A 24,033-nucleotide genomic window follows, 5' to 3' on the forward strand; every position below is an offset into this window, starting at 1 on the left:
CTGCTGTAAGTTTGGCGGGACGTGAGGTGCGAGTTCGCCGTGTCGGTTGACCGGAAGTGGGGCGAACTGTTGAGCGGAAGAGAAAGAGTTGAGCCGCTGCTGTTCGGCCAACCAAGGCGTGGTAGCCTCCGGGAGGAATTCACCTGGTACGCGCAACGGTTGTCCGTAGACTAACTCCGCTGCTGAGGACTGGAGGTCTTCCTTGACCACGGTGCGTAGGCCTAGTAGCACCCACGGTAGGCGGTCAGTCAGGTACTGTCCTGCAGGCTGGCGTGGAGTGAGGCCTTGAGTGACCTGTGGAAGCGTTCACACAGCCCGTTGACCTGCGGGTGGTACGCCGTGGTTCGGTGGAGCGTCACCCCGAGGTTGCGTGCTGTGGCCGTCCAAAGTTCGGAGGTGAACTGGGCGCCTCTGTCGGAGGTTATGTCGGCTGGTACGCCGAACCTCGCGACCCAGGTGTTAATGAACGCCCTGGCGATGTCGGCTGTGGTGGTGGAGGTCAGCGGCACTGCCTCAGGCCAGCGTGTGTAGCAGTCGACCATCGTGAGGAGATAAGTTTGGCATTGCGATGGCGGCAGAGGACCGACGATGTCAACGTGTACGTGGTCGAAGCGGCGGCTGGGTACCTCGAAGTCTCCCAGGGGTGCTTTTGTGTGCAGCTGTACCTTAGCCCGTTGGCAGGCGAGGCAGGAGGTGGCCCAAGTCCGAACATCTTTGCTGAGGCCGCGCCAGACGAAGCGCTGGGAGAGGAGTTTGACGGATGCGCGGGAACCGGGATGGGAGAGCCCGTGGAACGCGTCGAAGATGCGGCGGCGCCAGGTTGCAGGGACGACCGGCCTGGGTTGGCCGAGTGAGACGTCGCAAGTGACTGCCGTAGCTTCGGGCCCGTGCACGACCTTGGCTAGGTGTAGCCCTGGCAGGCTGGTAGCCGCCGAGAGGAGGTCTGGGTCCGTGAGCTGGGCCGCTGCTAGTTGCGCGTAGTCGACCGCTAGGTGATTCGCGCAGATGGCGGGACGGGAAAGGCAGTTGGCGACAACGTTGTCTCTACCGGAGATGTGCTGGATGCCCGTGGTAAACTCAGACACGGCCGCGAGCTGGCGTTGCTGCCTAGCGGACCAGGGTTCGGCGTGCTTGGCCATCGCGTATGTGAGCGGCTTGTGGTCCACGTACGCGGTAAAGGGGCGGCCCTCCAGGAGGAACCTGAAATTGCGGACCGACAGGTGGAGCGCGAGGAGCTCGCGGTCGAAAGTAGAGTATTTGACCTCCGGGGGGCGCAGTTGGCGGCTGTAGAAGGCAAGTGGCTGCCACGCGCCATTGACCCACTGCTCGAACACGGCTCCGACCGCATGGTCGGAGACGTCGGTGGTGAGCGCGACCCGGGCATCAGCCCTCGGGTGCGCGAGCAGGGTGGCGTCGGCGAGCGCGTTTTTGGTGGCGTCGAAGGCGGCTGACGTGTCAGTGGTCCAGGCTATGGCCATCTTGCCGGATTTACCTCGGAGGGAGTCGAATAGGGGCTTCATGAGGGCTGCAGCTCTGGGGATGAACCTGTTGTAGAAGTTTACCATCCCGAGGAACTCCTGGAGGCCCTTGATGGTTTTGGGGCGGGGGAATTGCTGGACGGCCTGCACCTTGTTGGGCAGGGGGACGGCCCCAGCAGGGGTGATGTGGTGGCCGAGAAAATCGATCTCGGCTAGGCCGAATTGGCACTTCGCCGGGCTGAGGATGAGCCCGTGTTGGGCTAGGCGCCCGAACAGGATGCAAAGGTGTTCGAGGTGTTCCTGTTTGGAGGAGCTGGCCATGAGAATGTCATCTAGATAGACGAATAGGAAGTTCAGGTCCCGGAGGACTGAGTCCATAAGGCGCTGGAAAGCCTGGGCTGCATTCTTGAGGCCAAAGGGCATCCTCAGGAACTCGAACAGGCTGAATGGGGTGATGACGGCCGTTTTGGGGATGTCCACGGGGTGTACAGGGACTTGGTGGTAACCGCGCACCAGGTCGACCTTGGAGAAGACGGTTCGTCCGGCCAGTCGGGCCGAGAAGTCCTGGATGTGCGGCACCGTGTATCGGTCGGGGGTGGTGGCGTCGTTGAGGCGGTGGTAGTCCCCGCAGGGGCGCCAGCCTCCGCCGGGCTTGGGGGCGATGTGGAGGGGCAAGGCCCAAGGGCTGCTGGAGCGGCAGATGATGCCGAGTTGCTCCATGGTGGTGAACTTGGCCCGCACGATTTCCAGCTTGGCCGGGTTGAGTCTGCGGGCGTGGGCAGAGACCGGGGGGCCGGTGGTGGGGATATAGTGCTCCACACCGTGTTTGGCGGCTTTGGCCGAAAAGGTCGGGTTAGTGAGGGCGGGAAACTCGGCTAGTAGTTCCGAGTAGTCGTCCGTGGCTCTGGCGAGGCAGTAGGTCGTCAGGCCGGCCGAACGGGCCGGGGTGAATGCGCCCGGGATGGGGGCCATAGTGTTGATGTCGACGAGGCGGTGCCTCGGAATGTCGACAAGGAGGCCGTGGGTGCGTAGGAAGTCAGCACCGATGAGTGGGCAGAGGACCTTGGCTGTGAGGAACTCCCAGCGGTAGCGGCGGCCTGCGAGGTCGAGCGTGACCATGCGGGTGCCGTATGTGCGGATGTCAGAGCCGTTGGCTGCGGCCAGCGTGATACCCCGTGCGCCGCGTTGGATTTCGAGGGCGGAGGCGGGGGTGATGCTGTGCTGGGCTCCTGTGTCGCACAGGAATCGGCGGTTGGTGCTGTCGTCAGTGACGTACAGTAGGGGCCCCTTTTGCCCCGCAGCCATCGTGGGGGCCGGTGCGGGGGGGTGTTTGAAAGTGCACGGTGGCGTGCAGCGTTGGGCCCTAGTGCCAAAACAGGTGTGGTAGTAGCAGTGACCCGGAGTGGAAGGGCGGTCGGGCCTAGTGGGCCGGGGGGACCGCGTGGTTGTTGCCGTGAGGTCGGGCGCGACGTCGCGGGCTGTCTGCGCGGAGAGCAGCTGGTCGGCCTTTTCGGCTATCTCATTCAGGTCCGTGGAGCCAGACTCCACAATGAGCGGGCGGATGCTGGCGGGGAGCTGCCGAATGAAAAGCGTGCGAAAGAGGGCGCCGGGGTTTTTGTCGTCCGAGAGGGACAGCATGTGGGAAAGCAGGTCCGCCGGTGAAGCGTCACCAAGGTCTGGGAGGTCGAGGAGTTGGCAGTTGCGCTGGTAAGAGGACGCCTGAAATTTTTTAAGAAGCGCGGCCTTCAGATGTTCGTACTTGCCTTCCACTGGTGGATCCTGCAGCGCTGCCCAAACCTTGGGGACTGTGGCGTAGGTGAGAGAGGCGACAAGGTAGTCGTACTTCGTGGCGTCGACTGTAATGCTTCTCAGCTGGAATCTGGACTCGGCTTGAACGAACCAGGCCTTGGCCAGGTTCTCCCAAAAGTCCGGTAGTTTAACCGTGACTGCGTTTGTATCCGCCATGCTAGCTTAGGATTCGTCCTGAGCGTCGGGGTCACCAGTGTTGAGATACCGCGGCAAACGTGGGAGTCGAGACCAGAGTTGATGGAACACAACTGCTTTATTTTACATCATGGCAAAGAGAGAGTTTGAAAAGCCCGCGCAACCACTTAAATACTCCCCAGACAGGAAGTGCTCCCGGCAGCCTGTCCCTGCGGGAAACAAGTTGCCGGAGGAAAGGGCCCCCGGCTGGGGGCGGCTGCTGCCGGCAGTGCGCCTGCGTAAACTGTCCGTGCCGCCGTGAGCGGATTATGTCCAATGGTGGCGTGTCGCCACACGCTTTCAATTCCCACACAACTTTTTTTTTAACTCTGCATGAATATCTACCTCACTGTATGTGATATGTTGTTCTAGTGTCAGCTGTGGTTTAGTTGGTAGCACCTAAGATGTCCCAAAGCACTTTACAGCCAATTAAGTACTTTTGAAGTACAGTCGCTGTTGTAATGTAGGAAACGCAGGAGCTAATTTGCGCAAGGCAAGCTCCCACAAACAGCAATGTGTTAATTACCAGATAATCTGTTTTAGTGATGTTTGTTGAGCTATAAATATTGGCCAGGACATCAAGGAGAACCCCACTGCTCTTCTTTGAATAGTGCCAGGGAATCTTTTACGTCTCATTCGGATGACAGTAGCTCTGACAGTGCAGCACTCCCTCAGTACTGCACTGGAGTGTAGGCCTAGATTATTTGCTTAGGATTCTGAAGTGGAGCTTGAACACATGACCTTTTGACTCAGAGGCAAGAGTGCTACCAATGAGCAAACATTCACACAGGTATGTGCACACCTAGTCATGCTGTGTATTGTCCTCCGATTGACTTTTCAGAACTGGTGTAGCAACAAAATAAAAACAAACATTCTGCTCGCTGGTGTGCTGCTGGATTCACCGGCACAGATTTTACCGTAACAGCAAGATTGGCGGTTGACGTGGAGAATCTCACCGTCTCACGTGCCGATCTCACCAATGGTAACTTGCTCCCAATTTGGCCAGTTTACTAATTACAATACACCACAGCAAGCATAACGGCCAATCAGGCACTCGGAGCCGATCTATCAGCTGTAGTGTCAGCACATTCACCATGCCGAGCCAGGGGGTCTCAGTGAACGGAAGAGTAAATTCTTAAATAAACCTTACAATTATTTGAAGTTCTGGTGTCCCTTTTTGAGTTTCCAGATTTGCGTCAGTGTCAATGCTGTGTGCGATCTGTTTATCCAGACCACTCCAAGTCACCACATTATAAAATATTGATAATTTAGGATAAAATAATTATTGACTTTTATTTTCGTGGATTACGACGGCATAAGCTGAGCTAAGCAAGCTAACCTTGAGTTTTTCTCTTTTTGACAAGTTCTGGGTTTGCACGAGGCTGAAGATCGCAAATGTTTGCGGACAGTAAAAATGTACATATTGGCATGCAGACGTTCCTCTCAGTAGATGAGCTTGAAATGTTTTTAGGATCAATTTACTCAGAACCGATTGAAACAATAGTGATTAAGAAGCTAATTAGACTGATTAGAAAAGATGTGTTTGTTGTGTTAGTGTCTTTAGTGAGGATGACAACTGTGGGGGAGACAGAGAAGGGATCATTTAAATTCTGAAAATGATCTCATAAATAGAATGGGCTAAGGATGTACAATGTGAGAATATTAAAATTGATAATCCCAGGTATTATGTCCGTGTGTAATTGAGACACGGACTGCAGGAGTTGGTTATAACAGGTCTTTACTGAGTGGAGACAACCTGGAACTACTATGCAAAAGTTACTACACAGGCTTATATACAGGGGTGGTCACTACTGGTACTGCAGTATACAGGGGCTGCAGAATATAGTTCCTTCTGCAAAGTACATACACTACACCAGGTGCATGAGGTGGATACTCAAAGAGTGCAGTTGTTTAATCTTTGCGACAGTAATACATTTTTAGCCACTGGGGGCGCGATCTTGCCAGCCCTGGGGAGGCGGGTATGGAGGCGGGACTGCCGGGAAAATGGCAGAATTTGGGGGCAGGTGCCCAACCCGCCTCCATGTCATCTTGCCAGGAGGTGGGTAGCCGTCCCGCGCCGGGTCCCCTCTCCTTGGAGGCGGGAAGGGATTAAAGCCTATTAACTGCTTGTTAACAGGTAAACAGGCAGAAAATAGAAATTGTCCCCTTCTTGCCCTCAAAATGCGGGCTTCCCGAAGACTCCGAAACCCGCCAGGTCACCGAGGTGAGTAGGGGGCCTGTGGGGTCCAAAAGTGTGCTGTGGAGGTGAGTGATGGGTGCAAGTGTGGAGAGGTGAGTATCTAAGGTAAGTGCAAAGTGTTCAGTCGGTGTGTATGCGGAGAGTCTCGGACCTCTGCGGTAGAGATGACAGATGGCCGTTGCATTCTCCAACGCAACAACCATCTCATTTCTGCAAAAGAAAGCTGTTTGATGAGGTCTTGAATTCAAGACCTCATCAAACTACAGAGAATGTCACTGTTTGACAGCTTCACAGAGCTGTCAAACGATGACAATTCATCTGTCAAAAGTTTTTGATTGACAGATGAAGCGTCATACATTGACATTCTCTGCAACCGGCTTTCCCTTAATTGGCCTGCTAACAAGGTCAATCAAGGGAAAATAGCGTGGGTTGGCCAGAAGTTGATGGAGGCGAGACTGAAACCTGACAAGTGGGAGTCCTGCCTCCAAAAGCTCCCCATTGAGAAAATCACCCCCTGGGAGTTTAAACCTGATCTTTGAGCAATAAATCACACTGCTGCCAGGGCACTTAGACCATTATTTCTCAGTCTAAATGGTTACGGTGTGAAAACTGGTTTAAATACAGGAAAATCGCAGGTGCCATTGATTTTAATGGGGGCGGAACTATGATAATGAACCTTCACACTGTTTTCAGCTTGGGTAATGGTGGAGTGGTGCAAACATCCCAGGAAAAAACGGAGTGGTGTAATTAATGGTGTAAGTCACTTACTCCATAACTTCCTCATTGTTCTACACTGTTCAAGGATCCCTATGACATAGATACGCCTCTACAATGGCACAAGTCCCCAGGAAAATTTGGGTCAATGTTTAAGCAGCAGCCACATTACTGGCCCCTTTAACTGTGGACAGTTTTGCTCAGTGGACTCACAAATAGAATTACTCAAATAGAGAAGCAAAGTGTGTTTGCTTCAAATGTGTTGTGCATTTATTCTACCATTGATGCTTGAGAAAGCTATTTCTTTTATTGTGAGCAGCAGCTAAGGATTGCGATCCAGAGTGAAGGATACCACTAAGGTTGAAAAGAGGATGAAAGAGGTCTAGTTTGAAGTGAGATGGAGCTGTGCTTTTGTCATGATAACTATAAAGGAAGAGCTTGCATTTATATAATAATGTGCCGAGACACAAGAAAAAGACTGTAACTGTGTGAGAAGGATTGAATGCTGGAGGAGAGAAGAGTGACTGCTATATTGAACTTTGATAGAGATGCTGGAAAAAAAAACACTTCAAATATATGGGATCCACATTCAGATCTTTGTCATTATAGAGTTCAGAGCGGTTGAGGTGGAACAGTAAATATTGGGCACAAAAGAGAACATTGAACTTTGATTGGATGAAATAAGTAAGGTACGTTTGAGAGCAGAGCAAATAGCAAGGGCAAGATGTCAGTATAGTAAGAAGGATAGCAGGTGGATCCTCCAAAGGTAACATGTGGTACCTGTTGGTCAGACATCCATGAACCAAGAGGCAACTGTGGCTTCAGAGAACTGAAAGAGACCAGATTTGCAACCTCCCATTGATTTGACATAGAGGAGTTCAAGGTGTAGGGATTGTACAAGGTGTACTGGTCGATGTATGAAGGTAGAGGAATGATACTGTTACATCCTAGCTTTATCAATCACTTCAAGAGCTAACTCAACAACCTTTATGGGGGTAACGGTGGTTAAAGCCACTAGGGAGACAAAGAGAGAAAAGATAATCATCTCATCACTCTGGGCAGGATTCATATCTAGATCCCGGAGGTGAAAGTTCTTCCTGTGTAAACTGCTCCCTTCATGTTTTATTCATCTTTGATGGAAGTGTGTAGCAGTTCATTTTTCCTGCAAACGTATGAAATTAAACTCAATTGTATTGTGAAGGCGTTCAAAGATATTCAGTGATCAGCAGGTTAACTCTGAAATACCCACATGTATTGACATATACGAATATATGAGCAATGTTGACCTTTTAGTTAATCCAATCAACTGCTGTCACCTGTTTCAGAGCAGTTGTACAACCTTATCTTCATTCGCTCTTTGTGTATCTCTCTTGTTAACTCTACTTCTGCAGCTTTTATTTAAAGATAAACGACTTAAAATGCTCCCATCCCTGCCGTGTGCAGTGCTGACCCCGGTTTACAGTGCGTTCCGGGTCCAACGGCACTCTGATTGAAATTTCACACAGAAAGGAAGTTAGCTCAAACTGAATAATAATTCTATCAACTCCATGCTAAGTGAATGAAATGTTCAGAGCAGCGAGCATCATACACGTGGCAACTGTAAACCTACCCACTAATTCAGACATTATTACACAAGGGAAACCTCAACATACTGGCTGACAAGCTTCCCTTCCCGCCTTTTCACCCAACGTTGATTGATCAAAGGACATAGTCCTCTTAACACGTTGGCACATTTGAAGTTGCCGTGTATATGGTGACTATTTATGTATTTGGTCAGATTATTGTTTCTTTTCTTTTCGTGTTGGGTACCTTTGTCCCCGCTCCCACGCGGTAGGAATGACATGGAGGCCAGTGGGCCGGAGCGGGACTTTGGGCGGGGTGGCTCTCAGCCAGTTTTCTCCCCGCCTTCTCCTTTCCTGAAGGCATTGTTCGATCGCTGGGGTACACTTCAATGGTAGAGGAAGCTTTACTCTGCACTTGGCCATGCTATACTAGTTTGAGGGTATCTGTAGGTGTCAGCCGTGGCTCAGTGGGTAGCACACTCGCCTCTGAGTCAGCAGGTCGCGGGTTCAAGTCCCACGCCAGGTATTTGAGCGTGTAATCCAGCCGGACACTCCAGTGTAGTACTGATGGAGTGCTGCACTGTCGGCCCTCTCAGGTGGACATGAAAGATCCCACGGCACTATTCTGAAGAAGAGCGGGGGTGTTCTCCCTGGCCAATATTTATTGCTCAACCAACAGGTTATCTGGTTATTATCTCATTGCAGATGGTGGGAGCTTGCTGTGTGTAAATTGGCTGCCGCATTTCCTACATTACAACAGTGACTACACTTCAAAAGTACTTCATTGGCTGTAAAGCGCTTTGGGACGTCCTGAGGTCGTAAAAGGTGCTATAGAATTACAAGTTTGTTTCTTTCTGATGAGGCATGATGTGCAATTCTCCTTGGGAAAATGTAATAATCACAGGCTGAGCAAACGTTGTTTCGCAGCTCCAGTCAGCCAGCCTTGCAACAGCAATGATAAGAAGCCTAGACAGATGTGGCTTGCCTGCTCGCTCTCTTGTTAGGGAACTGCATGCAGGGCCGGCCTTATGGGTGGGCGACTGCCCGGGGTGCTGTGATCGGGGGGTGGGGGGGGAGGCACTGTGGTCAAAAGGGTCTGACATTAACGACATTGAGCTCTATGAAAAACTTGGTTCTCTCTGAAGTCTGCTTCCAATGGGTTGTAGTGCTCCTCAAGAAGAGCAAACTTCAAGTTTCAAGAGCAAGTTTCCAAACACATGGATAGCACTCAGGATCCTGTTAACCATGCCTGTATTGGTGGTGAGCAGCGAATAGAGCTTCTCGAAGTTGAAGCTCGTAAAAGCATATTTGCGATCGACCATGGGAGACGACAGGCTATCTTCACTGGTTATCCTGCCTATCGAGAATGATGTGGCTCAAAATATCTTGGTAACAAAGGTTTTATTTGTTATTGTTATTTTTTAGTTTAGTGTTTAATTTAATGTTCAGTTTATTTGTCGCTAAACGATAATTTTATTTGTTATTACATATATCGTTTATAATTTAAATTATAAACATTTTTTTGAAATTACAGCTTTATTTCCAAAACTTTCACTAATAGTACTACATACTTAAACTCAAAGAAAGGGTGCCAAAATACAAGTTTGCCCAGAGCGCCATTTTCCCTAAGGCCAGCCCTGACTGCGTTCGGCATTGCGAGGTGAAGGAGGGCCTTGACGAGGGAGAAAAAAAGAAAAGAGGGTTAGACGAAACAGGGTGGGAAGAGGCTTGTGTGGAGCATAAGCACCGACATAGACCTGTTGGGTCGAATGGCCTGTTTGCGTGCTGTAAATTCTATGTAAAAATAAACAAGAGAAGAAAAAAAAAGGAGGAAATGGCCGCCTTTGGAAACAACTGCTCTGCTAAGTGGCGGAACGAAGTTTAGATTTCCTTCACGGTCCTGCCACTTCTACTGACCTTCAGCTCCTCTGACCTTGTGGCTCTATGTTATCTTACTTGCAGGTTGTGGGCTTAAGTGATTGTTACCAAGAAGGAAGAAGCAGCCTAACCCCTTCCAGCAGTCATTCTTTTAATCAAACACATCTCATAAATCAAATTTACAACTTTTAGAGCTCAATCAATAGGGTATTTTAGTCTCCAACAAAATTATCTGTAAGGATGCAGTAAAGTTACAACTGGGAGATCAGATGCACGTACAAGCTCGGTGTCCTACTGGGCCTGATGGGATTAGTCTGTCAATTTTAACAATGAATGATCCATCCCTAGACTGCAATAGGTTTATGAAGACTGCGAGGTACATTGCTAATGAAGCATTTTAGGAAGTCGGGATCAATACCGTCCTAGGCCAAGCTATTTCGTGTTTCATTTCTTCAACAAAGTTCACTTAATTCATCATGTGACTATCAGTGTGTTCTGGCTGAACTCCAATTGGATGGCGGCCAAGAACATTAAGAACTCGAATTTGGAATTAAAAAAGAATGAACTTGCATTTCTATAACGCCTTTCACGTCCTCAGGATGTCCCAAGGTGCTTTTCAGCCAATGAAGTACTTTTTGAAGTGTAGCCACTGTTGTAATGTAGGCAACGTGGCAGTCAATTTGTGCACAGCAAGCTCCCACAAACAGCAAAAAGATAACTACTACAACAACAACTTGTGCTTCTGCTCCTCCTGGCTCCACAGGCATATTTAAAAGAAAATTAAACTTACCTTTTCACTGGCGGCCGCGTCCTAGTCCACATCCAGGCCCAGAACACCTGAGCAGAGCAGGCCCGAATTGGCAGCCCAATTTCTCAGAGGGGACCGAAGATGGGCATTAGGTCCCTGATTAGCGTATGCAAGGGGCCTAGCGCCTGTCTTAAGCAGCTGTCTTGGATGCCTGAAAATCATTTGAGGCCAATTTGGCGGCAGACAGTCTTCAGGCGTCCTTGGGGCCCAGGTCATAAGCCCTGTAAAATCGTTCCAGAAAATGGGCATACCGATGATCAGTTTCAACCCCTCTGTATCAAACTATTCCACAGCCAGCAAGGTAAATGATCTCAAGCATCTGGAAAAGGTGCATTTGAGCTTTTTTTGCCATGCAGTTTCATCACCAAGTACTGCAAGTCAAATGGAGTGTGGCCTGATGTAGAATCAAGTCCCTTCTAAACCAATAATGTGCTTCAATCTAAGGAGAGTATTTCCACACCATACACGGCACCATTGTGACATTCTCATTTTCTACTTCAATCATTCTTCTGACCTTTATGAATAAGATCAACAGTCTAGACAAAGTTAAGGCCAGTTTTGTTCTGCAGACTCGCACACTAGGGAGTAGGCTGAGGCTGCCCAATGCTTTTTATTGAAGGCATTAAAAGGCCAAGAGAAGAATGGAACATTTGTACTACTGACCCAACCCAAGCCTCAGAGGAGAAATAAAATGTTTTAGCCAACTGTGCTGCCAGTACCCTAAAAGGTCCCTACCTTTATTTGGTTTGAGAATCAGTAAATAATGGATATTACGGGAAGGCATTCCACCCAGCTCTCTTTATAAGGGTTTTAGTTCTCAAGAGTGTCTCCTTTTTAAGGTTACTAGGCCTTGGGTCCTAAATTTAGGGTAACAGGAAATTCACTGCCTCACACGCCTCATTATGACATGCAAAATGCTCAACTCCAGAAGACTGTGGTATAATGAGGGTGGAATGTATCTGGAAGCCAATTTGCTTTCCTCGAGCCACGTTAGATCTTTAGAGTCATAGAGTCATAGAGTTTTACAGCACAGAAAGAGGCCCTTCGGCCCATCGTGTCTGCGCCGCCCATCCATCCCTGTCCAGTCTAATCCCATTTTCCAGCATTTGGTCCATAGCCTTGTATGCAATGGCATTTCAAGTGCTCATCCAAATGCTTCTTGAATGTTGTGAGGGTTCCTGCCTCCACCACCCTTTCAGGCATTGAGTTCCACATTCCAACCACCCTCTGGGTGAAAAAGTTCCTCCTCAAATCCCCTCTAAATCTCCTGCCCCTTACCCTGAATCTATGCCCCCTTGTTATTGACCCCCCCACTAAGGGGAAAAGTTCCTCTTTATCTACCCTATCTATGCCCCTCATTATTTTGTACACCTCAATCAGGTCCCCCCTCAGCCTTCTCTGCTCCAAGGAAAACAACTCCAGCCTGTCCAGCCTCTCTTCATAGCTGAGGCGCTCCATCCCAGGTAACATCCTGGTGAATCTTCTCTGCACCCTCTCCAAAGCAATCACATCCTTCCTATAGTGAGGCGACCAGAACTGCACACAGTACTCCAGCTGTGGCCTCACCAGCGTTTTGTACAGCTCCATCATAACCTCCCTGCTCTTATATTCTATGCCTCGGCTAATGAAGGCAAGTATCCCATATGCCTTTTTAACCACCTTATCTACCTGCTCCGCTGCCTTCAGGGATCTATGTACATGTACACCAAGGTCCCTCTGACCCTCTGTACTTCCTAGGGTCCTACCACTCATTGTGTATTCCCTTGCCTTATTTGTCCGTCCAAAATGCATCACCTCGCACTTTTCAGGGTTAAATTCCATTTGCCACTTTTCCGCCCATCTGACCAACCCGTTTATATCGTCCTGTAGCCGGAGGCTTTCCTCCTCGCAATTTACCACCCCACCAATTTTCGTTTCATCTGCGAACTTACTGATCATACCTTTTACATTTTCATCCAAATCATTTATGTAGATCACAAACAATAAGGGACCCAGCACCGATCCCTGAGGTACCCCACTGGACACAGGCTTCCAGTCACAAAAGCAACCTTCGACCATCACCCTCTGCCTCCTGCCACTCAGCCAGTTTAGGATCCAACGCGCCAAGGCACCCTGGATCCCATGGGCTCTTACCTTCTTGACCAGTCTCCTATGCGGGACTTTGTCAAAAGCTTTACTGAAGTCCATGTACACCACATCCACAGCATTTCCCTCATCCACCCCACTAGTCACCCCCTCGAAAAATTCGATCAGATTTGTTAGACATGATTTACCCTTAACAAAGCCATGCTGACTATCCCCGATTAATCCTTGCCTCTCCAAGTGGAGATTAATTTTGTCCCTCAGAATTTTTTCCAATAATTTCCCCACCACAGATGTTAGACTCACTGGCCTGTAATTCCCTGGTTTATCCCTGCTACCCTTCTTGAATAATGGTACTACGTTAGCTGTTCTCCAGTCCTCTGGTACATCCCCTGTGGCCAGAGAGGTTCTGAAAATTAGTGTCAGAGCCCCTGCAATCTCCTCCCTTGCCTCCCACAGCAGCCTGGGATACATCTCGTCCGGGCCTGGGGATTTATCCACTTTTTGGCCCGCTAAAACCGCTAGCACCTCCTCCCTCTCGATGCTAATATGTTCAAGTATGTCACAGTCCCCTTGCCCGATTTCTATGTCTGCATCGTCTTTCTCCATAGTGAACACAGATGCAAAAAATTCATTTAAAACCCCGCCTACATCCTCTGGCTCTACACACAGATTGCCACTTTGGTCCCTAATGGGCCCTACCCTTTCCCTGGTTATCCTCTTGCCCTTAATATACTTATAAAACATCTTAGGATTTTCCTTTATTTTGCTCACCAGTGTTATTTCATGGCCCCTCCTCGCCCTCCTAATTTCTTTTTTAAGTATGCCCCTGCACTTTTTATACTCCTCTAGGGCTTCTTCTGTCTTTAGTCTTTTGTAACTGCCAAAAGCCCCCCTCTTATTTCTAATGCATTTTTGTATATCCCTTGTCATCCAAGGTTCCCTTTGCTTGTTGGTCCCACCCTTGACCTTTACAGGAACATGTTGGCGTTGTACTCTCTCAATTTCCCTTCTGAAAGTCTCCCACTGTTTTGATGTGGATTTTCCTATAAGCAGCTGCTCCCAGTCCACTTTGGCCAGATCCTGCCTTATCATATTAAAATCGGCCTTCCCCCAATTTAGAACCCTTATTTCCGGGCCGTCTTTGTCTTTTTCCATGACCACCTTAAATCTCACCGAATTATGGTCACTGTCGCCAAAATGCTCTCCTACTGACACTTCCACCACTTGCCCGGCTACATTCCCCAGAATTAGGTCCAGTACCGCCCCCTCTCTTGTAGGACTTTCTACATGTTGGCTCAAAAAGCTCTCCTGGATGCACTTTAAGAATTCTGCACCCTCTAAGCCTTTCACACTCTGACTGTCCCAATTTATATTGGGGAAGTTGAAATCCCCCACTATTATTACCCTATTATTTTCGCACTTCTCTGAGATTTGCCTACATATCTGTTCCTCTATCTCCCCCTGACTGTTTGGGGGCCTATAGTACACTCCCAGCAAAGTGCTTGCCCCCTTTTTGTTTTTAAGTTCTACCCATATGGCCTCATTAGAGGAACCCGCTAATATATCATCCCTCCTTACAGCAGTAATTGACTCCTTAATTAATATTGCAACACCCCCTCCCCTTTTACACCCCCCTCTGTCTCGCCTGAAGATTCTATACCCCGGAATATTGAGCTGCCAGTCCTGACCCTCCCTCAACCATGTCTCCGTGATAGCAACAATATCGTACTCCCATGTGTTCAACAACAACTTCAGTTCATCCACCTTATTTGCAAGACTCCTTGTATTAAAATAAATGCCTTCCAGCCCTGCCATATTCTCTTTTGCCTTCACATATTTGCTCTGCCTTCACATATTTGCTCTGCCTTCCCAGCTCACTTTCTCTCACTGCTGCTCACTACCCCTTCACTCCTCACTATCCCTTCACTCCTGCTCACTATTCCTTCACTCCTGCTCACTACCCCTTCATTCCTGCTCACTATCCCTTCACTCCTGCTCACTATTCCTTCACTCTTGCTCACTATCCCTTCACTCCTTCTCAATATCTTGATGTCCGCCAAGATGATTCGGCCTCCACGCCGATTCTGGAATTTCATCAGTTTCTCCGCGTGCTCCCGTTCCTCACGTGACTGCTCCTTGAAGAACTCAGCAAAGTGACGCTGGTCGGATCGCATAAGGCATTGGTCTGGCCTTAAGAAACTTTGGGCTTGCATTTTCCTCTATTTTAATCGTTGCTGTTATGATCTTTCTGATCATCATTTCTATATTATGAACATGCCATCCCTAAACTCACGACTCTTTTCCTTGCTGTACAGCCATAACAAGAGTGGTCAAATGAGTATGCTCATTACTGCGGGTCAGCTTATCTATGAAAAAATGCAAATGCACACAATTTGCCAGAGTGGTGCGAGGGTATGGATTTTTTTTTTTTTTTAAATCAACATTTTCCTTGCAGGCTATGTAATAAAGCTCAGAGGAAGTATCTCAATACTTGATCTGCCTCATTATGTGAAAGCTCTCCTGGGAGTAATGCAAATGAGTAATCTCCGAATATAGGAGTCCGGCTATTTTGCCACAACGTCTGGGGGAAAAAGAGTAGCATTTCCAAGAGGCAGCTTAATCGACCGTAAATTAGCAGCAACAGCACAAGTGGTAGAAGCCACGGCGATACAGAAGAAGACTGCGCGTGCTGATGATGATGATGATAATGATGAAACATAAAAAAAGGCCAATTAACTGTCACTATTTTTTGAGCACTGAGTTCTCAGGATGCCTGGCAGATCCCTCTGAGCTTTGTTAAAGAAGCACTAGATTAGGTCAGGGACTTCCCCTAATGTGAGTAGAGCTCACCACAAGCATGCCAAGTAAGACTTTATCACATAAAAAAAAATTGCTTAGAATAATTTGAAGAGTCTAATTCTTCATTTTCCTCTAGATAATGTTAATTGTAAATTGTGGATTATCCAGCATGTAAAATTGACTAAATGAAAGGTAATAGCTCTTCAGCTAAATTATCCATCAAACTAATTATCTCAGTTTATTGGGAAGGAAGAATTGTTTTCTGAATAGCAATGTGCAGAATGGTTTTAAATATTCCATGGGCTTCTCCTGAAGACCAATTATACGGCACACAGCTAGTCAGTGCAAAATGTTTTAGCTTTCAACTGAAATGAAATGGGCAATCTTGGAAGTCGGCATAAAATATTGTAGCTATATTTCTGCTACCACACTCACTGCCAGAAAGGCTCCAACACAGGGAGTGGCGCATGATTAAAAATGGTCCCCAAACTGTGCAGGATAATGTGACCATGAAGTCACCAGAATGGGCGATAGGCAGGGGCGGTGAGATGACTATACACTGGCGAAAGGATAACTGTAAACTGGTGTGAACCGAAGTTTAGAAAGTTCCCAGGCAGTCAACTGAGCTTCATTTTTGTTTAAATGGTGGCCAAAGGCTGAGGGGACAATTGTCTTTCTGCTAACATTAATGGCCCAGAAATTTGGGTCCCAACGCGTGAGTACGGACGGAGTACTCACGCGTGGACCCGATGGAAGTGCCGGCATCTTGCATGCACTACGCATGCGCGGGAAACCGGCACTTCCGATCCTCTGAACCAAGGGGTTCAGAGGTCAAACGCGTGTGCGCGGGAGTCTGCGCGTGCGCGTTGAACTTCCTTTTTTTTTACAGGTTTTAACGTGCGAGTAAGTCTGTACATTTTAGAAATGTAAAAAGCAGCCGTAAGGACTTCATTTTCAAAGGTAAGTGGTCAATTATTTAAAATTAAAACATTTTTTCCACAGGTTTTTTACTTTTAAATACTTTAAAGCAAGGTAAGTTTAGTTTTAGCCCTGTTTTTTTATAAAATTATTTTTTTCAAAAATTTTAATTTTTGTTTAAAATAGTTATTTAATGTCATTTATAGTTTATTTACAAAGTGTGATTTAAAGAAAAATTATTTGAAGGTAAAGTACAGTTTTACAGCCTCAGCATTTATACGTTTTGACAGGTCTATCTGTCAAGACTTATGAATGGAGCATTCCCTGCTCCGATTGGCTGCCTGTTGCTCACGTGATCCCAGGGGACGCATCGCACTAACTACGCCCCTGGGACACGCCAGCATAGCGCGCCGGCCTCTGGGACAGACCTCGGAGAGGAATTCCACGCAGGCCAAGAGGTCAACTGCCGGCGCGCTAGGTAAGTGTAGGTCGGGGGCTTGCACCCGCGGGAAGCCCCCGACCCGAATTTCTGGGCCATTTCTAGTCCATGAATTCTGCCTATCTGGCTTCAGGAGTATTTTGCAATGGAACTGTTCACACTTAAGGGGCAAAAGAAAAGTGAGCTGACTCTGTCCTTGTCTCCAAAAAGTTCGATAGACCTGTGCAGTGCCGAGACCTGCAGCTTACTTAGCTGGGCGAAAGCAAATATTGATCAAACCACTAAGTGACCTTTCAGCTCCAGCACTGTTCTAATTGAGGCTTGCTGATACCGTTGTACTGAAATAACTGTCTTGATTTTCTGGAAGAAATGAATGTGCTTCAGAAGCACTAAAGTAGTCATTACTGGTGCACTAATTATGCAGCAGCTCTTCTCAAAGTACAAATGACTTCTGATGTGGTCAGGAACAGGAGAATGGTTCATTAAATGTCTGCATTCTAACAATGTATGGCTTATGCAAGATAGATATTGGCAAAGAGGTTTTCCTCTTGTCTATAAGTTTGTGATGTAAGTCTTGACATCTTCTGACCTGCCAGTAATATCTACCATCCAGTCGCAGCTAACATTCAATGGATTCCACTGAGAGGACAGAATGGGGCAATTGGCATTGATGGTAGCCTAGACTCCTGCTTTTCCATTATTTAAATGCGTGTAAATAAGGCCCTTTAGGCGTGGATCTTATTTGTGTACTTCTTAATATAAAAGGTAGTCATAGAATCTTACAGTACAGAAGGAGACCATTCGGCCCATCGTGCTTGTGCCGGCTCTTTGAAAGAGCTCTCCAATTAGTCCCACTCCCCCCGCACTTGCCCTGTAGCCCCGCAATTTTTTTTTCCTTTTTAAGTATTTATCCAATTCCCTTTTGAAAGTTAATATTGAATCTGCTTCCACCACCCTTTCAGGCAGTGCATTCCAAATCAAAACAACTTGCCGTGTAAAAACTTTTCTCCTCCTCTGGTACGGACAATAGTGGAAGATGGATCAAGCAATATGTAGGTTGACATTCCATATGTGCTCTTCTGGTATCCCCATCACTCAGTCAGTTACGACTTCTAATTATCAATCGGTTTCTATCTCTAGTTCTAGTTAAACTCAGGCATCAGTAAGGACTACAATTATATGACAGGTACCCGTTTTAGGTCAGTCCCTAATCAAAACAATGTGGTGGCCAAACCCACACTTTCTCTGACCATAGAAAAGGGAGCTCTGTGCGTGCACACATGTTTTGGTCTCTGCTCAACAACATCCAAATGCAAGTTAAATTTGTATTTGATTGAATAAGGTAAACCTATTTTTGTTATCAAGGGTATCAAGGGTTATGTAACCAAGGCGGGTAAATGGAGTTAAGATACAGAACAGCTGTGATCTAATTGAATGTCAGAACAGGCTCAAGGGGCTGAATGCCCTCCTGCTGTTCCTATGTCCCTAACCCATAAAGCTAAGGCTCTCATCGACGAAACAGGACCCCTTCTCTAGGGGTTTGCTTTTAGAAGGAACATCCTAGGCACAAAAGGAAGGAGATCAACTCCGCCCTCTCGTACACCAAGACAAGGTTGCATAAGTTCTGGAACATTGCTAATTGCACACATTGGGCTGAATTTTGCCGGCGCTCAGAGGGTGGGTTCAGTGGCGGGTCCACTGCCAAAATTTAAAAAATCCTGCTCTAAAACCCGCCTCCTTGTGAGTTTCCCTAGTACCGGTGCTGCCTGCGCTTTGCAGACCCGGCACTAAGCGGCGGGTCATGCAATTGAGATAGTTAAGAGTGTGTTTAAAGCAATTTAATCAGCATTTTACCAGGTACAAAGCATTTTCCCAAGTTTTCCATGAGGTTCACGTCGCTCGGGGATCACGCCAGGTAAGTATGTCCGGTTCTGAACAACTCTTCATTTCTTTGAATAGGTGAAAGCTGCAAAAGTGGTCTACAAGCTACCATTTCACAGCTGGTCATTTTCGAATGTCAGAAGCTGGAGCATTAATGATTTGGAACCCACTTTTGAGCTTTACACACTTTTGAAGCGTTTGGAGTAATCTCTCTATCCACTGTCACCTCCTTGGAACAACCTATCTCAATTCTGACATTACTTCTGTCATCTTAATCTCACCTGCCATCTATTCCAGCAACATCAGTGCCCTTGAAAAAGTCTCACCTTGGTCCTCAGAATCCCAACACGATCAGCCCCAACACCAGCATCACTGGGCACACCAGCAGCACCAACAACAACACCAATCTTCTCCGCAATCAACTGATGCTGCACTGGACACAGGGCACCCTCACCCGTGCACATTGCTGCCCGGGGTGCCAGCGATGCCCTCACCATGTCCAGGTTTGCTTCACTTGATGCTGTACACCCTGGCTGCCACATGATGCACCAGTTTGGCACCACCCCACACCAGCACCATAAAGCATCCTTACAATGTCCAAGCCATTCCTTTCACACTCACCATTGGGGGGGATGTTATGTCTCACCATTTACTGCAACTCACTAAGCCACTTCCAAAGGTGCACACAAATCTGTCCAAAATAAAGATTTCAATGTTTGACAGCACATTACCAGAAACTTCATATGACCATTGGCTAAACCACCCAAGTACCTACCCTTGTGTGTTCTTAGTTGGTCTGCTTGCAGTAGGATGAGGGTGAGTGTGAGGGGTGGCTAGTGAGATGGGGAAGTGATAATGTAGATAGAGAGGGATGGGTGGAGGTGCAAGGTAAGTTGGTGTGAGTAAGGATATGCAGGAGTAGGGTTGGGAAGGCAGGGTGATGGGGATGTGATGAGTGGCACATAGGATGAGGTTGAGTGTGGCTTGGCAGTAACGTTTCGTGATCTACTGAGATAATTGAAAGGTTTGTGCCGCTGCAGCCTGGTCCTCCTGACAGCATCCCTGCTTGTGCCCTCCTGTGCAATGTGCAACCAGGCTGCGGTGGTCTCCTGGGGAGGTGTCTTCCGCCCATGGGAAGGGAAGAAAACCTCTTGCATGCTGTGACTCCCTCCATAAGCATATGGAGGGAGTCATAGGAGAGCCTGGGTGCAGCCCTGCACCTCTGTGCAGTCATTGTCAGTGTTTGCAGCATCTCAATGCTGCAGAACACTCACAGCACAACTGTCAAAATGAATGTGGACATGGCCCCATTTAGGAAACCGGCTGATGACGTGTCATCAGATCACGTCATCAGATCCACTTCCTTTTAATTGGCTGGGAACCTCGCAGGGCGGGCTTAACAATTCCAATCAGGTCAAAATCACTTGGAGGAGGCGGGATGAAGACGGTACGGAGTTTGAGACCGCTGTCTGCTCTGGCCGCACTGGACTCGCCACGACTGGCAAAATCGCAGCCTTAGGGGTCAATTTTCCTGGAGCCGTCAGGCGGGGTTTCAGGCGTGTGGGGGGTGAAATCCTGAATTCGGGGGTCCCGACACCATCCCGCCCAAAACCCCGCTCCACGCAAGTTTCAGAGGCGGCGGGTACCCGCCCCACATTGGGACCCGCCGACCCCAGGTGGGAAGGGATTAGTGCCAATTAACTGCCTGTTAATAGGTAGTTAACAGGCAGTTTTTAGCCTAATCCCTATTTTGAGGGGTGTCGTGTGGGATTCCCGACGGCTCCAAACCACGCCAGGTTAGAGCAGGTGGGCCGTCGGGTTGAAGGACTTGGAGGGGTCGTGATGTTGGTGTTCAGGTGAGTGATGGGTGCATGAGTGCAAAGGTAAGTGTGTTTCTAAAGTGTGTAAAGAACTTTTACTTACCTGTACTTAACAGCCTTCCTTCCTGTAGGCATCGGGAGCGCATCACTCAGCCGGCACTTAAAGCTGAATGGCTGCGATCTGTGAAAAGTGACAGCCTTCAGCTTTGAGTGCTGCTGAGAGCTCTAACTGAGTCTGTGCAGAAGGACTCATGTTAGAACTCAGACTGTCAGTGTTTGGCAGCTTCAAACAGCTGTGAAACACTGATATTTCATCTGTCAAGAACTCTTGACAGATGAAATTGCAGTCTGTGACGTCACCTGTTGCCAGGTGGCCCTTAATTGGCCTGCTGAGCCCGCTGGGCGAGCTCAACAAGGTCAATCAAGGGAAAATCACGCGGATTGGCCAGACGGCGATGTAGGCGGGTCTAAAACCCGAAAGTTGTAGTCCCGCCTTCTTCCCGACAGCTTCGGGAAGATCGACCCCATAGTCTCTGAGCTATTCGGTGTGTGTGCTGCATGGTGCATTCTGTATTTTCTGTTGTGTGTGTGTGTAAGCACCTGCGTGCAAACAGTAGGATAGTTGCAGTAACACCTGCCTAATCCCTGTTAGTGGGGGTGGGGTTAGGCAGCCTAATGATGATACCTAACAGATCTTTAACAGCACGAAAATCCAAACTGTAGAAATCTGCAGTAGGTCAATCAGCCGCTGAAAGAAAAGGACTTATCCACTCGGTGAGAAGTCATTCTTTCTCTGTCACTAAAATTATGGTAGTTAAATGACAGCAAATGAGCAATAGCTGATTTAAATAGTGGCTGTAATTGGTTTGGATTTAATTGACTTAAATGTAAGTTCTTTCTTACTTTCAGCCACCAATATACACTTCTTTAAATTGTTCTTCAAGACACTGTTAGCAGTTGGAAAGGCTTCTTATAGACAGATGCAAAAATAGAACATCAAGAAAGATCCATAGTGCTTAGCATCTTACCTTTGACCTCACATCCTTAATTGGCTTGGAATGGAAATTCCCTATTCATGTTGCTTTAACTTCAAGGTTAAGTGAAATAAAATCAGGCTGTTACAGTAGAATATTACAATAATGTTAATGAAGATCGGTAAACCATGCACAGTAGTCAGTAATGTGCCTCAGTCTATTTCCGTCTCCTATTGGAAATTGCTGTATCTAAAAGCTCAGCAAATAGCTGATTGAATCCTTCCAACCCAGACCTGACAACTGACACCCATAACCATTTAACTAGGGGTTGCCAATGAAACAATTAGCAGTTAGGCTGATATAATGGTAACTTGATTAACTGTATCAGGAGCTCGTTTAGAAAGAAAGACTTTCATTTATATAACACCTTTCATGACCAGGGGACCGCTCAAAGCTCTATGAAATAGTACATCCAACTGAGAGGGCCGATGGGACCTTGGTTTGATGCCTCATCTGTATGACGGTGCCTCCGACAGTGCAGCACTCCCTCAGTACTGGGAGGGTCAGCCTAGATTTTGTGCTCAAGGCTCGGAGTGGGGCTTTGAACCCATGACCTTCTGATTCAGAGGCGAGAGTGCTACCACTGAGCCACAGCAGGCATTGACATAATTAATAATGAACAATTATGAGCAAATCTGTATAGATTATGAGGTAAAATTCCACTCCACTGCATAAACCAGAGAGCTGATGCCAGACTTTGAAATACAATTACAAACCTTCCTAATTAAAGCCAGGTAGTCCACTTGATAAGTGCTTATGCACCAAATTCAGTCACAGTAAACAGAGCAATTTGAAATCGCAGCGTTCCCAACAAGGATTGATAATAATTCAAAGACTCCAGAGGATTCACTGCCTTTCTCAGGTTGGTAGTCCAGAATTGAGAAGAAAAACATTCTCAGGTTGACTGTATCCGACTGGAATAAATGCTTTACTCAATTGTGTAATTAGGAGGTTCAATCAGTGCATAAAACAAGATTAAGCATTTCATGACTGTATATTTCAATTCCCATTGCTATTCAAGGGTTAAACAATTCAAATTGCTATTCAGTGGTGTAGGAAGGTGTTAGAGATGAATGCAATTGTGATAAATTAGTTTCAGCATTGTCTTAATGGTGGTGGGGAGGGATTTGGAGAATTGCTTGCCCATTATAGTTTTATCTAGAAGATGGGAAGTGATGTGCACTGCGATATCTACAAGGCTGGTACCTAACAGAAATATGGACAGTAAAGGAGACTTTATACAAGAGTGTTCCAGGGATATGAGAACAGCAGAAAGGGGAAGCATTAGTTGAGGAAGAGTCATAACTGGGGATGGTATTGTGTACAAACTTCAAATTACTAGCTGAGCTTCTGTTAGTACTCAAACGTTTGCTACGTGGTTAGTAATTTCAGCGCTTTGGGAATGTCCTGAGGTTATGACGGGCGCTATATAAATGCAAGTTCTTTCTTTCAGCCACCAATATAGACTAACCGGTCATCTATCTCCTTGCTGTTTGTTGGATCTTGCTGTGCACAGATCAGCTGTGTCAGCTACCTACCTAACTACAATTCAAAAATAATTGTAATAAATAATTATTGGCTGTGAACCACTTTGGGACATCCTGGGGATCGAAATGGTGCGATAGAAATGTAAATTAATTGTTTTCTTTAAGTTGTTCTTCAAGAGACTGTCACCAATTGGAAAGGCTTCTTATAGACAGATGCAAAAATGGAACATCAAGAAAGATCTTACTTTTGACCTCATATCCTTAGCGATATTACAGAGCAGTTTATTATTAACAGAAAGTTACCTTTTTCACAGAAATGCCCAGCAAAATGTAGAGGGCAGTCACACTGTAAAGATGCAGCACCACTGGGCAACCAGATATCACGGCATGTGCCCCCATTCTGGCAAATGTCTCCTTGGCAGTTGGAGGTCTTTGGCGGTGGGAGTTGCGTGGTCATTGCTGGGAGGGCAGAGGTTAGCAACACTGGGAGCAACAAAGAGTTTGCATCATCCGCAGGGGCAGCCCTCGATGTTGCTGTTGAACCCGGCAGCATCGCGCTGACCCCGGGAAATCTGCAAGAAACCAGAATTAGAACAACTGTCAGCATCAATACCAACGTGGCAAAACCCTTGCCAGATCAATTCCTATGTTCCATAGAGAAGTTCATTGTGAGTGTGACTTAATCTCAACAAATCACCCTTGAGTTTTCATATATTCACAAAAATGAACAAATATAAGTAAGAAAGAATGAAATACTTACATTTATATAGCGCCTTTCACGACCACTGGATGTCCCAAAGCGCTTTACAGCCAATGAAGTACTTTTGGAGTGTAGTCACTGTTGTAATGTGGGAAACACAGCAGCCAATTTGCCCACAGCAAGCTCCCACAAACAGCAATGTGATAATGACCAGATAAACTGTTTTTGTTATGTTAACTGAGGGATA

The 24,033-nt window shown here is 47.3% G+C and overlaps 1 protein-coding gene across 1 annotated transcript in view; it reads right to left on the reverse strand.

The window, feature by feature from the left end:
• LOC147112359 (protein eyes shut homolog) overlaps positions 1 to 23,657 on the reverse strand; it is a 378,050-nt gene extending 354,393 nt beyond the window's left edge. Inside the window, exon 1 of the mRNA XM_085996557.1 lies at positions 23,390 to 23,657. Within this exon, the coding sequence (XP_085852683.1) occupies positions 23,390 to 23,639 (250 nt within the window). The 5' untranslated portion in view covers positions 23,640 to 23,657. The remainder of the gene's footprint in view (positions 1 to 23,389) is intronic.
• Positions 23,658 to 24,033: the final 376 nt, after the last annotated feature.

The sequence above is a fragment of the Somniosus microcephalus genome, chromosome 9, assembly GCF_052327205.1.
Source record: "Somniosus microcephalus isolate GS21.2 chromosome 9, FLI_Smic_1.0, whole genome shotgun sequence".
Classification (NCBI taxonomy): Eukaryota; Metazoa; Chordata; class Chondrichthyes; order Squaliformes; family Somniosidae; genus Somniosus; species Somniosus microcephalus.